The sequence below is a fragment of the Habropoda laboriosa genome, unplaced genomic scaffold, assembly GCF_001263275.1.
Source record: "Habropoda laboriosa isolate 0110345459 unplaced genomic scaffold, ASM126327v1 scaffold92, whole genome shotgun sequence".
NCBI classification, from domain to species: domain Eukaryota; kingdom Metazoa; phylum Arthropoda; class Insecta; order Hymenoptera; family Apidae; genus Habropoda; species Habropoda laboriosa.
This window is the reverse complement of record NW_017100268.1, coordinates 1,776,539-1,792,144: the sequence shown is the minus strand read 5'-3', so window position 1 is coordinate 1,792,144 and position 15,606 is coordinate 1,776,539. Positions and strand designations below refer to the sequence as shown.

The following is a 15,606-nucleotide window of genomic DNA, read 5'->3' as shown; positions in this document are numbered from 1 at the left end:
TTGACGTATGCGCGAGTACACGCGTAACGCGACCGATTCGAAAATAGGCGTCTTATTTTCTGCACGGCTCGAGAGAAAATAAACGCAATCTGTGGCAACTACCGGTTATTTTTGATTTGGTTCACCATTGCGTGTCCCGGTGTCGTATATTAATCGGCTCGGACCATCGGCGACACTCTAAAAAGAAATTATTGAACCTAATCGTTCGTTCAATTGAGTATAACGCTCGGACGGGGATATTTTCGGTACACGCGAACAGTTGAACGCAAGTAGGTCTGATAGGGCGTCGTTGGCTCGTTATCACGGCCAGATCTTTAACCTTTGATTCCGGATTCTGCCACGAGAGACGTGGGGCAATTTAAATTCCTTCTAGAGCACTCGACGGATTCCTCTTTGAATTAAATTATGCATCGTTGAAACGGTGACCATGTCTCACCGTGTGTGCCTACGTGACTTTTAGATAGAACATCCGCCGTGGGTGGACACATGTCGATGAATATTCAACGATGTTTGTATTTTTGTACGTTACGACGATCGGTTACCACGGGCGACACCGTATTCCGGGATGAATCTTTTGAAAATTCCTGCCGCCTAGGAATGCATCACCTTTTCCTTCGATCCCTTTGTTTCACCATTTACGCAATGCTCGAGGAACGTGCAATTCCTATTACGTAAAACCGAAGAACGTTGAATTAGCAATGATGTGACAAAGTGAAATTGATGTGGCCACGGATTTATAACAATAAAGAAAAATAAAGAAAAAAAAAAGAAGAAAAACAAGTAAAAGAACGTTATACAAGGGTCGAGCGGGGGCACGTGAAAGCAATTACATCACGGTGATTGCATCGCCCGAGTACATCGAGGTGCTTCCCCTCAATTATCGCCTGAAAATCACGTCTCGCAGAAATGTCCGCTCGTTTGTCCTTGGCAAATTAGAACATTCGCCTGGCCGATACATAATTATAGCCGTTACATCGCATTCCCTTCTTGCCCTGGATAGCTCTTGATTCCCGTGATCAAATCTTGATAGGTCCGCGCGTTCCCAAGAAGCGAACTTCCAACGCGACTTCGTACTTGAACCTGAAAATCCCACGAACGTTTCTCGTCTTTTTATCGTATGAAACCTATTAGACAATACGGTTACACTACATTATCTCACGGTCCAATTTAATCATTCGCGATACGAATTAAGTATTCAACTGAAAACACATGGAAATGCTACCTGTTGCAAACAATAGTGTGCGAGAATTACGTGTATAATTATAGGTTAGGAATGTTTCAAATCAACGCGACAGTCTATCACCACTGTATCGTATTTTAATTATTAAAATGATCTGCTGAAATTTGGTACATTTATTTCGAAAAATACTGTACACTACCGATAATACATCGCTAATCGATATGTTCAACAACATAACAATATCAAATTTTAGCTCCATAAAAACTTACAATACCAACCAGTATGTAATCCTTTCTTAACAGACGTTCGATATACCGTTTCAGGATACCATAACTCTCTGCGTGCTACATAACCTACCCGTCTATCTTCCAGTTACATATACCTATACAAGTTGATAATTTGTGAAAGAACGACACAGTCTGGAGACGCGATATTACACAATCGAGAAATTGCATTATTTAAGATTCCTGTAAAAACCCGTTGAATTTTTAAAGCGAGATTGCACACCGGCCCCAAATGTAACCTGACAACGTTGCATCGTTCGCAATTCGACGTGCATAACGGACCAACGTCCAAGAGATGTCATTGCGCGCCGTGCACGTAAAATAACCAGTTCTCTGTTCTACCGAGTGCGCGGTCGGACACATTGCGTGCACGTGTCGGTAAGAGTAAACGCGTGGTCGAGCGCGTGACTCGACGGTCGAGGCGTGCCCTTCTCTTGATCACGTGGAATGTAACGCGGTACCTTCTCTCTGTCTTCATTCCACTCGCTGATCTCCAGCTGTTCTCTATCCTCATTCGCGATCCTCTCCCACCCCGCCGGTTACGAATGCACGCGTTTCTCTCTAATTCACGAGTCACGCTAACCTGTTTTCTCTGTCCGTGTCGGCCGACACGCAGGCATGCCGATCGCTGCACGTTCGTCGTGGCGTCTCTTTGCGTGTACCTTTCGGCCGCGAGAGAAAGGGAAGGTGCAGAGCGAACAGAAGAAACTGTTCAGACTGGCTAGAAGTCCTTCTGTAAATATATATGGAGCTGCACCGTTTGCAGTGACGATATCGCGAAATGATCTTGAGAGATAGCACACGATCTTTAGATTAACGTCGAGAATAATTGAGAATGTTCGTATCTCGTTTGAATAATTGCTTGCTTCGGAACTATTTATATTTTAATAAATAAAAACAAAATCCCTTATTCGATTTCTCTCATGAAAGTATACAATTTTCTACATTACCATACAGTGACTTTTATTTGTAAATAAAGCAAATGTGAGAAGCAGTAAAATGTTTTTGGTTTTAATAATATAAAAAAAAAAGATCGTTTCAATTTGACGTTTATGACATCATACTGCTCAAATTCAGATAAAATCCCACACACCAGTGGTGCCATTACCAACATGAAGAGCTAATTATAGCACTGTTATCTTAATACCAAAAATAGCCTAGAACGTTCACTTGAAATCACCGATGGGTCTCGTTATCGATACCTACATATAAGGAAACCAGCAGCATGAGTGACTATTTAAAGCGAACTAAAGAGACGCACTTCCGGTCTAAATACGCGACGCGAGTGCGAGATCCGGTTTCTGATTACTATGAGGTTACCTGTTACCTGGGACACGGCTTGATTTATAGCTGACTTTCAAAAGGTGGCATGCTTGTCAAGAATCGATGAATAAATTACTGCAAAATTAAATTATTCTTTTTATAACTAGTACGTGTTCTATTTATAAATCTTGCGAAAATACTTTTTTATTCGATACAAACAGTTAGAATTAATAATATCGACACTTTGTTTACCATTCGTTAAATGTTTGATTTAGTGTGAGAAAATGACACAAGAGATTCATTATATCGATAAATAGACGTAATTCATGATTATAAAAACGTGTGCATATTTATGTTGATATACGTACTTGTGTATATTCGGAACGTTTCCAATGGCCCAGCGAAAAATTCCGTTCTGTCCTCTTCTATGCTACAACAACTATGTAAACTGTTATTACGTTTATCGTAGAACATTGCGAAATGCTGCAATGTGTCGTAATTCAGTGACAAGAGTGTGACATGTATTTTATATGTTTCTATGGATGTAACAGGTCCAAGGAGAGTTGTTATAATTTGACAGTGTCCGTGAAAATCTTGACAAGCAAGGGTGAAATGATACACAGCGTTTACTACTCTTGTAATCAGTAATACGAAACTTGCCTTGCTTTGTGATAAAAAGTCACAAGCTCAGAATCGCGCCTCATGTGAATTGTGATTATATCTATATAGTTTCTTCCTACTCTTTTTATTTCCAGCAAAATCATTTCATAGCGAGATTTGTAACTTTATATCTTGTCAGTTTCTAATATTCGTATTGTTCAACCGTGTAAAACAACATATTTTATACTAAAGGCCAAATGTCTCAACTGGACAAGGTCATTTCTCCTCCGTCTTTTTTTTCACACCGACGAACCCTACTACTAAGCGAGACCTGTGTATGCAATAGTTCAACTGGTCAACGTATAGACCTATGGGCGTATCTGTTTTTGTAAGACGATCTTTATTTTACTTTTGAAGACAATACCTTATGAAGCTACATTTCTTTTTTTGGCAATAGGCTTTCTCGAAGTAACAACGGTCGAGACACTTGTAAGGGATACTGTTTGCGTTGCAACGAATCATCCAATTTCAAAAAATTCATTGATAAAAATGAGCCCAAACACATTCAGTCCGATTTATGTCGTATTTGGATTCATTTTCATCCACTGGTACTATTTTTTCTAAAGATACGACGAAGTTTGTAGAAATTGCAATTTTCGTCATTGGGTGATTCATTGTAATACGCGCGGTATCCACTTCAAGTGCCGTGACTTGCTTACTCTCGCCATATCTATTCACGTATAGTTTTATATATATATATGTGTGTGTGTGTGTGTGTATGTCGTAGCATTATAAGAGTAGTTTAAGGGCGAAACCGAAAGATTCTATAGGATGATTGTTAACTACCGAAAGATAAAGAGTGGAACCGAGAAACGACCGAGGAAAAAACTATGTGATCGCCAATATATTTGACTCAAACTATAGATGTTTCTTCGTGATATACTGTTTTGAACGTTAAAATTTCATGCAATATTGTAAACGTTACATCAGTAACGTTATCGACGTTATATGATGACACTCGTGTTGTAAAATTAGATAGCTACTTCATCAATGAAACGAGTATTTAAAAGGTCACGAGGTGTAACTTCAATCAAGTTATAGATTATCTTTCATTAAACATCCTTTGAATGTGACAAGTTCAGATGAGTTTAAGTCGTGAAAAAATTGTATATTTTGTATACACGAAATGTCAACTTCAAAATATTCCAAAGAAAATAAATATTTTATTTCTGTACCGCACGAGATTATCCGTAAAATTATTTTAAATATCTGATGCACAAAAAAAAAAGAGAAAAAAGAGTCAAATCAAAAGGAATACAAACAAACATATTTTTTACATATGTTAATTCACCCCACGTCGTTCTTCGATAATCGGTATTTCCTTCTAAGAATATCTTCGCGAACTTAAACATTACGTTCTAAGAATAAACACTTTCGCAGCAGGAGTGTGCATCCAATGGATACGTGCCGCTGCCAAATCGTTAACGTAATTTACTTTTTATCTTCACATACTTTTCGAGTTCGGTGTCACGTTTTGCTTAAACGTGCTGCATCAGTCGAGTAACTCGTACACGCACGTATGCGTTTCCCACGAGCGCAGCCGGTTATTTTAAATACAAGTCTCTCGATCCAAGATAAGCAACGGATCGGCCCACGGGAAACACTACTTTTTGATACTGGTCTGTTTTTGTCACGTTTGCACAGTCATGGTAACGTGATACAGACAGGTTTTCAGAAAGGTAGACCGAACAATGTTTGGCTATAAAATTGTTGCACGTGCTTTTGGCCTTCTTACATTCTCTTTGAAATCATTTAATTATTGATCACATAAAGAATGCGTGTCGTTACTATCGAGTGCATCGACATGCGACATCTCGAGACGTTAGTACACTAACGCCGTCTATGTACTTTAAGTGGAAGCATATATTCACCCGCGAACCAGATTTTTTATTTGATTTCTTTTTAAATTGTTTCAATTGCTGTGTTTTATCGACGACCTTTGGCTTCAATGGTAACTGTGTTCCAAGGAGGGCGCTAGATACTGTGGAATCATCGTTAAATTCAATATTTACGATTCCTAAAACCAAATTACTTATCTTTAGCACTTTCGAGAAATGTTATCAACCGATATTACGCCTGTCTTGACACTCTGTATTTATGGCGGAAAGGATGGCAAATAATGAATCAAAATTGAAACGAACAGTTATTCAAATCATTCTCTACTGTAATAAATATTAACGTCTCGTTGAAACCTCGAAGTCCTACGTAAAAATTTTATTGCAATTTTTCTGTGTAGATTTTGTACGAACATATGGATAAAAAATATCACGTAATATAAAAAGAATATCAAAGCTGGGGACGGCCTTGTAGGATGACTACCAAGAACATACACATCATTCTAGCTTTGTTTACGCCACCAAGTGTGTAGCTTTTGACTGTTATCGCTGCGAAACCGGTTCGACGTTGGATTTATTCGGTTTCGATATCGACTGCCACTGGGGGAGTTCAAAAAGGCAATTCTGACGATTAATAGTCCCATCGTACATCGAGCTGTTCTTAGCCAGTTACTGAGATTTTCGATTTTTCTTTCAGTCTTTGTATCCGTAACAGCCGACGATAAATATATCAGCTCAGAAAAATCTATGAATGTTATTATTCTGGGATATCTTTGAACCGATTGAATTAATTTTCTTTGACTGCTTCTTCGGTGGTTCTGTGTAGAGTTTGAATGTACGTCGAGCACGTGTTCAAGACGTGGTAATTCTAATTACGAACATTCTCTCTTTTTTTTTTCTCTTGCTCACTCTCTCTACAATTTCTTTTTTTTTCCGTTATGCTTAGTCATACACCATTTATTCGTCCAGTTATTCTTATGTATCCAATATAATCATTTATTAACTTACTAAATACAAGTTTTTTTTTTAGTTTCATATTTTTTCAGGTGCAAATGATTGCACAAAAAATCTCTTATTCCCGTACACGAAAATTCATCGAATTGATTTATCATCATTTTACATGGGAGCAGAATGAATTTTAGTTAAAGATGTCGTGTGGGATACAATTAAAATGTAATTCCGCATGTTAAGTTCGCGATGGACGTTAATCGCGCGATTGGTCATCTTTGATTAATCGGTCCTTTTGGTATGCTTAAAATTATTATTTTTATCGAAATTTCTCAAATTATCAATAGATAAATCATTTATTATTATTAGCGGTAACCTTGCCGAAGATCGAATACTTTTGTACATAATGTACAGTAGTTGCATAAAATTTTATTTTTCTCCTTTCGTACCATGCACCATGAAAATTGAATTTAGTAAACAACAGCCACTCTTGGTGCATATCGTATTGTAAACTTATATAACCCTTGCCTTATTTATAAATTGACAAGTGATCGTTTTTATAAACAGTTGTCCTTTTGTCATCATTCACTTGTGGTATTTTCCTCACACGGAAATATACAGATAAATGATTTACGCCCACGAATGATCGACACAGCATCGAAAATGTACATTTCCTATTTGATTGAAGTATTAAAAAATATAAAATCATTGATCGTATTTCTAACGGGAATATAAAATTGTATAACAGAGATAGGTGAACTTTACAATTTCAGTAATAAACAATTCCTATATAGCATGAATATAATGAAATGGAGAAGAAGATATAAAATATTTATTTCCCTAATAGCGATTAAAAACGAAATCATTAAAATCAATCTTTACATGAATTACGCGATAAAATTGTGAAGAATTGACTGCTGGAAATGTGTGTCGACCACAGGACAATGTAAATTCATACTGCACGCGATAATCATGTCTCAACGAAAGGATTATAAACAAATTAGTTATTTTACTTGGTTATATTCAGTCCCGTTCGCCTCTTTCTTCGGCACGTTCTTCCGCTCTCGCTTTCATTCTAGTAATAAATGCTTGACCTTTACTTTTCCTAAAGTTTTCATACGGATCGTTTAGATTAATACCGACGCCTTTGTATTGATCGTTCTTATCCCTAATTTCACCTCCCGATATTGGAGCTTCAATACCCTGCTCATTGGCACCAAGACCCGCACCACCCCAACCCATTTTTTTGAGCAACTGATGACCTTTATTACTCTCATCAATACTAATTTCTTGTGGAGCTTTACTGTAAGTCGATCCACTGAAACAATATAACTCGTACAAATCGAATTTTTACATACGATATCACTATCTATTAATTATTGATACTTACAGAAAACTGGGCGGAGTTGGACTTCGGTCTTGCCTATCCATTCTCCTGTCAGGACTTCGATCCTTGTTGCTATTCCTCCTCCTTCTGCTTCTGTTGTTATGGTTGCTATTGCGGCTGTTGCGTCTGTGATTAGCAGTGGGAGATCTAGATCTGCTTCTACCCCTCGATCTTGAGCGCGATCTACTTCGGGATTTACTTCGATATCGTTTCTTTGGTGGACTAGGACTTTTGGATCTTGGCCTCAAAATTGGTGACGGTGATTTTGACTTTTGTCTTATACCCGCCGTTATGTCTTCTTCTTTACGTTTACGCGCAGCATTCTTTGCTTTATAATACTCGTATAAACCTAATTTTTCCCATCCATCACTACAACATATACATATTACATTAAAATATTTTGTTTAATATTTCAATTATATTGCTAATTTATAATGGTTTGTACCTGTCCCGTGGAGAGTCGTGATTTGGTGGCGCATAGAACGCTTCTACGGCCGCTACTAATCGTTCGCTTGGAGGAGCAGGTGGTGGAAGTCTTATAGCTTCTGGGTCCAATGGTTTATATTCAGCATCTTCTAACTTAATCAAAGGTACCATCAAACCAGCAGGAAGTTCGTAATAAGGCATACTGGGCATTAAATCTTCAACAGAGGGCTCATGTATAACAGGCGGTGGACCAAACCCAGGCGGAGGTTTCGAAAAATCTGGTAATGGAACATTCGAAAATGGTGGTGGTTCATTTCCAGGAGGTACACCCCATCCAGGGGGTGGTTGACTGAAATTTACATCTGTGCCTATTGGAGTAGGAGGACCGGAATGACTAGGTGGCAGAGACATATTCTGTTGATTCTGTAAATTACGATTTTTCATTATTAATATTTATAAAATATTATAGAAATGCAAAGCATATGAAAAGAAAATTAATCAACTTACCAATTGCGGTGGGGGTGGAGGTGGTGCTTTTAATTGTTGATCGATTGCTATCTTTTGTTGTTCAATGTTTTGTATTTGCCTCAAAGCATGCGTGACAAATGCTTGATGTTGTGCTTGATAATTATCAAAGGTTTGTTTTGTCGATGTTGTGATCGGAGTAATTGCGCTGGCATGTTGTGCAACTAGATTGGCCTGATATTCAGACCAAGATGCACTTGGTTGTTTCAATTTATCTATAATTCCTTCATCAAAGTAATTATTTTTTGACTCCCATAGACTTAATAACTTATTTAATTTATTAAGTTGTTCTTCTGATGCAGCTAGTGAAGTGTTACAGAACATTGGAACAACAACACTTTCCATTGCCTTGCGAAGATCCATAGATTTTTTTCTTGCACTAAAGAAGTTTAAAATTAAATATGGTGCACAACCATTTTTATGGAAGTTATCAAACTTTCTAACTACGAATATTATTTATACTGAAATTGAAGTGTTAAATTTTTCGTTCACTGTATCAACAAGAAGTACACTTGAATTCCAAGTATAGAAGCATAAGATATTTGATTTTCGCAAATGTTCCGAAATATGAAGTTTGTAACTGCTGTTTAATAAATATTATACTTACCAATGATGTAATACATCGTTGACCAGATAGATAATATGGAGTTTATGACTAAAATTCGTTGCCTGAATTACTCTGAAAGAAACATTTAAAAATTAATCGATTTAGTTATAACAGTGCGCTATTGAAGTTTGAACTAACATACTTTTTCAGCAAATGATCCGCAACCACTTGATTGCTTTGCGGTGTAACCGAATTTTGAAGTATCCAGGCTTTCCCTGCACTTATGCTATCTTTTGTGCAGCTATCAATGATAGGCTGTAACACTGCATCAAATGCAACAAGATCTGTGTTTGTGCTTTGTGCACTATTTTGTAAAGCTGTTTCTTGAGCTTGTCTCACAGCATCCTCAACCCTTCCTTGTTGTTGTGCCATCAATGCAGCATGTTGCGCAGCCAGATTTTGTTCTGATTGTCTAACTTGTTCCTGTAGTGTGGTTTGCTGTGACTGAAGATTTGCTAACTCATTTTGAAGCCATCCAGGGGGTCCTCCAATGTTAACCGGTTGAGTAACACCAGCAATGGGTGGATTCACACCTCCCATAGCACCAGGGACTGGTCCAATCGGTGGTCCTGCATTTCCTGGCCCTCCAATTTGTCCTGGTACTCCAGGTATAACGGGACCACCTTGATTTCCCACTGGTCCAATCCCCACAACTGGGTTTAATCCATTGTTTTGAGTACTTAGGCCAGGTGCAAGATTGACGTTATTCAGTGGCTGCGCGACGGTAGCGGCTGTTTGCTGCTGCTGCGAAACGTTTAAACGTGGGTCTGCATTTTGCATTGGATTTATTCCTTTTTGCTTTAAAACTGTAAACGAATGACGGTGAATTATTGTAAGATGTTTGATTCCTTCAATGGATATTGAAAAAGTATACAAATAGTCCAATTTCTGTTGAGTCTTATCTTCTACCAGTGCATAATAAAATTCTTGGCATTTATGAGAGAATTATATCGAAAATTCGGTAAGTCTTTTGGGAGCACTATACTCTTCCCCTGTTTTATATATATACATGTTTTTTTTATTTTATTTTATTTTATTTTTTACAGTACTAGGGCATTACAGGGTATTATAATGGGTTTTATTTCCCACATAGATTGAAGCAATATATCAACAATGTAGTCCATATTAGATAAGCTTCAGTAAGAATCTTAAAACTACATCTTCTTAAAATCACCATTGCCAAGAAATAGAATATGTCTTTAGCTAAAGCATTCTGCTTAATAAATAGCAATCCCAAAATCTTGAAATGAAGTGCTCATATTCGATGAATAATAGTTTTGTATGTTCACTATGACGAATTCAGACCCTTTCACCCGTATCTCTTTTTCAAAGTCATTCCTTGTTCGTTGAATAAAGCATGGCCATTATGCTTCTCAATTGTTGTAGCTGTTAAGGGGCTGTATCCCACTTACTGGCTTGCTCTGTAGTCACTTTGTATTGATAGTAGTTGAAGTGCTCTCCACCAAACAGGAAACCAAACTTTGGGTTGTCCTTCTGCTTGTTTTTCGTCATCTGCTCGAACTCTGGTCCATTGCGAGCCACAAACTGTGCTAGTTTGTCTATGATGTTCCGTAACTCTGTATCTGGGTATTATACCAAAATGACCAGAATTAGTATGATGACCTAACAATTATGAATTACTTATACAATTATTACAGTATAAATGGCAAAATTTAAATACAGTACTGAAATAGGATCTCTTATTTTTTAAAGTATGCAGTCCTAAATCAGCCCATCGTAACCTGAAATATTGAATCTGTTTTGAAACTTATCATTTTGTGAATATATCTACGAAGATTTGCCTGAGGATAATTTAATTCGTCGAGTGAATAGCTTTTTAATGGTAGCCTAATGCGTTGCACAGGTTTACATAACCTACTATTTAGAATCTACATTTTGTCTTTTTTAAATGTATTTCATTATTTCCATTGTGTGGAAACTCACAAATCCTCAATTCTGACTAACTAAAATGCTAAAACGATAGATCACAGACATTACGGTTAATAAAAAAGATGGAACGTTAATATGCTCGATCGGAGTGGGAATGTGCAAGACCGCGCTTGACCGAATCGCAAGATCACATTCTTTTCTTACCTGCAGGTGCCTGGTCCATTATCGCGACTACTCTTTTACTTTCACACAGAATTCGACCACGTTTGTTTTTACTTTCGTTAACACTTTTCCGTACACGATCGGAGTACGGCTCCGGAAAACATTATTTTTTCACACTGAACACGACAACGCTAGACGTCGCCATTAATTCAGGAGTTTCATGTTTCAAAGAACTACCACTAGAGCCGCTGACACGCCAACTTATCACATGCGGAAATTCGTCCATTTCGGCTTATTTTCATTCGTGTTTCAAAGAACTTACTTTCCTGTCAATTTTCTGTAGTGTTCGTGTTTGTATCGATTGTTCTTGTAACAAGTTTAAACAGTAAGTATTTATAATAGTGTATTTTTAATAGGCCATCGAATTTTCATTTGCGCACTGCTTTTATGTTTTCGAAAGATAAACGTGTTTTGTGTAATGTGTTCGCTGTATACGAAAAACAATATTTTATATTTCTTTTGTTAAGTTCTGAAGTTTACTTCGATTAAACATAAAGTGTTTGTGGCTTATTATAGATAAATATGTTTAATATTATTATATCATTAATTCAAACGCATTTAGTGATTGATTCTACGACATAACCTATAAAGTAATGTCACATACATTACCTTATTATTTGTTAATATCTAAAAATATTAATAGTTATTTTTATTTGTATTAGCTATCTGAAGTTTAGACATGCCTGTAGCAGAGGTAAAGTCCAGTTGGGCTGATGAAGTAGAAGAGGAGGGAAGAGCATTGCCCTCACCTTCAGAGACCTATGAAAATGGTTTTAAAGTTCTCACTGAATACAAATATAATCAAGATAACAAAAAGGTCAAGGTTGTTCGTACATATAAGATTGAAAGACGTGTAGTCTCAAAGACAATTGCTGTTCGTAAAAATTGGGCCAAATTTGGAGACTCTGCAGATGACAGACCTGGACCAAACCCTGCCACCACAGTTGGTGGTGAAGATGTTTTCATGCAATTCATTTCTAGTAAGGAAGAAGAGAATAAGGTTGAAGAGGATAGTCTTGACAAGTTGAAGAGTATGGGAGACAAAGGTGTAGTTAAATGCCGTAATTGTAATGGAGACCATTGGACAACAAAGTGTCCTTATAAAGACACAGTCCTTGCTGGAGGTATGTTTCAACATTGTAAATTTGTTTTTGGAAGAAATATTTAACATTGTTTGATCCTATATTGAGTCTATGGTTTTATTTACAGGTAAAGTGCCAGATGATAAGAAACCCCTTATTACTACTAGTGCCCCTGGTGCAATGACAGAACTGAAACCTCAAGGTAGTAAATACGTACCACCTGGTATGCGTGATGGAGGCAGCAAACGCGGAGATCCTATGCAAATGCAAAGACGCGATGATACAACTGCTATTCGTATTTCCAATTTATCAGAGAGTACTACAGATGGAGATTTGGATGAGCTTGTTAAGCCATTTGGATCTGTTCTTAAATTTTATCTTGCCAAAGATAAACAGACCAATCTTTGTAAAGGATTTGCATATGTACATTTCAAATACAGAGTGGAAGCTGCAAAAGCTATTGCTACACTCAATGGTTATGGTTATGATCATCTTATCTTGAATGTAGATTGGTCAAAACCACAGCAACAAAGTAACTAATTTGTTAAACAATTCAATTTTGTTTACCTGGATTGCAACATGTAAAAATATAGGAGATATGCAACTATTTAATTGTGACACCAGGAATAGAAAAATAGTATATTTTTGTTTCAGTTTTTAATGTCTTGCACAGTAAAAATTAGAGAAGTATGTACATTTGTAAGAAACTAGTATTAATGCATTTTTTTTAATTATATTGGAGCAACTACAAAATCTTTTTCATTCTTGGTGTCACAATTTATTACTTATTACATCCACTACTGTCAAAAATAACAATGTATCTGTTAAAATATAATTTGTATTCTTGGATTTTTTTTTGATTAAAAATATATCATGTACCACGAAATTTTGTATTTATTAACCGAATTTTGATTATTTCTTTCATTTTGTCTTTCTATCGTTATGTAGAGATTTTCGATTTTTATTGGCAGGAGAACCGTCGAGGAATTTGGTCTGCAAGAATTACAAAATTTGTATTCGTCATTTATTAATAAACGATTTCTTTATTCATTCATAGTTATACAATTATATCCATTCACAAATTTAATACTTTCGGAGGTGGTACGATTTAGAAGACTGATCGCTTAACCCTTTCATTTATACATCGCATAATCGAATTTAACATATAAGCATAAATCAAATAATTTTGTTTACAAAATTTATCACTTTCTACTTAATTAAAATAGTTCGTAAAATTTATATGGAATACCTGCTATTTTAAGATGTCGAGCGACTATAGTTGTCTATAGTAGCGAAAGGGTTAAATCGTACCTTTTACACGACGTCAAACAAAGGCTTATAACAAATTAATCTGTTTTTGAAGAAAGTTAACTATGTAATGGTAAGTGTCTTAAAAAGCAAGTTACAATATCCATTATCAACTTGTACAAAAATTAGCGTCAAATAGGAAATAGAACGTGAGATATTCTAAGTGGTCAACTCTTTCCTATTTATTTAAAAAATGATTTAACTCAAAGTGCATCATCCTCTATGTAAGTCGAATAAAAGGTACAATGAGTAAAGGTTTCTTAATGTGTCACATTCATCTGCTAGGTATCGCAGAAGAACAACGTACGATAAAATCAATATTTTCGAGCAGGAAAAGCACGAGCAACGATAAACCATGCTACCACAGTTGGTGGTATTGCGTAGATTCTTAGGGAATTTGAGGGAATTGTTGCCCGTAGTCGTTTACTAAATTTAACGAATGAGAAAATTTAACGCTGAATCTTTTACAGAACCATAAATAACTTGATAAGAAGAACAATGAACGAAATGTTTTAATTATTTTCTTTTATTACAAAATAATACGTCTAGACTCTTTGAGCAAGGAAAAACAAATGGATGTTCAAGCGTCGTTGATGTTCATTATTCAATGTTAATATATTTTTGTTAAATAATAATCTCCAATTAGATTAAAGATTCTATATAAAATTATATAAGAATAAATTTGATTGGTACCCCGCATTTGTTTATTAATACATATTTCCTTTAAAGCGAATGCTTTACATCGCAGTAATGTTTCTGTGCGTAGCAACAACGATAAACATTTATTTAAAGGAGTAATTGCAAATAGTAGTCATTCTCATTTTACAATATACATATATATTTATATGTTATCGAGTTCTCTTGTTCATTGCCTCGGCTACACCGCTGCACAATTTGTATTCAGCATTCACACTACGGGGCGCCACATGAGCTACATACAGTGGTGAAGATATTTTCATGCAATTCCTTTCTAGTAAAGAAGAGAATAAGGTTAACGGTACATATATAGTCTTGGCAAGTTAAACAATATGTTTTGAAGAGTATTGTTTGATCCTATGTGGAGTCTATGGTTTCGATTTCAGGTAAAATGACAGATGATCAGAAATCCCTTTTCACTACTGCAATGACAGAACTGAAACCTCAAGGTAGTAAATATGTACCACCTGATATGCGTGATGGAGGCAGCAAACGCGAAGATTCTATGCAAATGCAAAGACGCGATGATACAACTGCTATTCGTATTTCTAATTTATCAGAGAGTACTACAGATGCTGATTTGGTTGACCTTGTTAAGCCGTTTGGAATTCCTCGTAAATTTTATCTTGCTAAGGATAAAAAAACCAAACTTTGTAAAAGATTTGCATATGTACATTTTCAATACAGAGTGGAAGTTGCAGCAGCTATTGCTACATTGAACGGTCATAATTATGAATATCATATCTTGAATGCAGATTGGACAAAACCACAGCAATAAAGTAACTAATTTGTTAAAAAATTCAATTTTGGTTACCTGGATTGCAATATGTAAAAATATAGGAGATATACAATTATTTAATTATGGCACCAGGAATAGAAAAGTAGTATATTTTTGTTTCAGCTTTTAATGTCTTGCACAGTAAAAATTAGAGAAGTGTGTATATTTGTAAGAAACTAGTATTAATGCATTTTTTTTATTTATATTGGAGCAGCTACAAAATCTCTTTCATTCTTGGTGTCACAATTTATTACCTATTACATCCACTACTGTCAAAAATGATAATGTATCTATTAAAATATAATTTTGTATTCCTTTTGTAATTTGTATACCAGGAAATTTTTGATTTATTAACCAAATACCAGTAATTCCTACTTTAGATATTTTAAGATATGTTTTTTGTGCAAAAAATTGCATAATATAATAGAAAAAAAAATTATACATTTTGTACAATGTATAACATTTGTATTCAATTTGGTTGTCAAATTTAGGATGACACTTTTTTTTCAATACTT

General features: G+C 35.8%; 3 protein-coding genes across 3 annotated transcripts; 2 read left to right on the top strand and 1 right to left on the bottom strand.

Annotated features, from left to right (window-relative positions):
• Positions 1-7,193: 7,193 nt before the first annotated feature.
• Positions 7,194-11,419, bottom strand: LOC108573446 (calcium homeostasis endoplasmic reticulum protein). The gene is made up of 8 exons (XM_017935898.1): positions 11,210-11,419; positions 10,528-10,698; positions 9,258-9,921; positions 9,116-9,187; positions 8,491-8,887; positions 8,003-8,406; positions 7,561-7,926; positions 7,194-7,488 (listed from the first exon to the last, which is right to left on the bottom strand). The coding sequence occupies exons 1-8, from the start codon at positions 11,226-11,228 to the stop codon at positions 7,194-7,196; spliced, it is 2,388 nt and encodes a 795-aa protein (XP_017791387.1). The 5' UTR covers positions 11,229-11,419.
• A 63-nt stretch (positions 11,420-11,482) lies between these two features.
• Positions 11,483-12,928, top strand: LOC108573453 (eukaryotic translation initiation factor 3 subunit G-like). The gene is made up of 3 exons (XM_017935907.1): positions 11,483-11,552; positions 11,890-12,351; positions 12,437-12,928. The coding sequence occupies exons 2-3, from the start codon at positions 11,907-11,909 to the stop codon at positions 12,847-12,849; spliced, it is 858 nt and encodes a 285-aa protein (XP_017791396.1). The 5' UTR covers positions 11,483-11,552; positions 11,890-11,906; the 3' UTR covers positions 12,850-12,928.
• Positions 12,929-13,862: 934 nt separating this feature from the next.
• On the top strand, positions 13,863-15,091 carry LOC108573392 (eukaryotic translation initiation factor 3 subunit G-A-like). The gene is made up of 2 exons (XM_017935834.1): positions 13,863-13,920; positions 14,700-15,091. Exons 1-2 carry the CDS (start codon positions 13,863-13,865, stop codon positions 15,089-15,091), a joined length of 450 nt encoding a protein of 149 aa, XP_017791323.1.
• Positions 15,092-15,606: the final 515 nt, after the last annotated feature.

What these genes read in the sequence shown, in the direction of transcription:
- LOC108573446 (XM_017935898.1), bottom strand. An exon ending in GCGGATCATTTGCTGAAAAA is followed by an intron (nt 9,188 to 9,257) that starts GTATGTTAGTTC and finishes TGTTTCTTTCAG; the next exon opens with AGTAATTCAGGCAACGAATT. An exon ending in CTCCACCCCCACCGCAATTG is followed by an intron (nt 8,407 to 8,490) that starts GTAAGTTGATTA and finishes CGTAATTTACAG; the next exon opens with AATCAACAGAATATGTCTCT.
- LOC108573453 (XM_017935907.1), top strand. Translation starts at nt 11,907, where the DNA reads ATGCCTGTAGCAGAGGTAAAGTCCAGTTGGGCTGATGAAGTAGAAGAG. An exon ending in AGACACAGTCCTTGCTGGAG is followed by an intron (nt 12,352 to 12,436) that starts GTATGTTTCAAC and finishes TTTTATTTACAG; the next exon opens with GTAAAGTGCCAGATGATAAG.
- LOC108573392 (XM_017935834.1), top strand. Translation starts at nt 13,863, where the DNA reads ATGAGTAAAGGTTTCTTAATGTGTCACATTCATCTGCTAGGTATCGCA. An exon ending in AGGTATCGCAGAAGAACAAC is followed by an intron (nt 13,921 to 14,699) that starts GTACGATAAAAT and finishes TTTCGATTTCAG; the next exon opens with GTAAAATGACAGATGATCAG.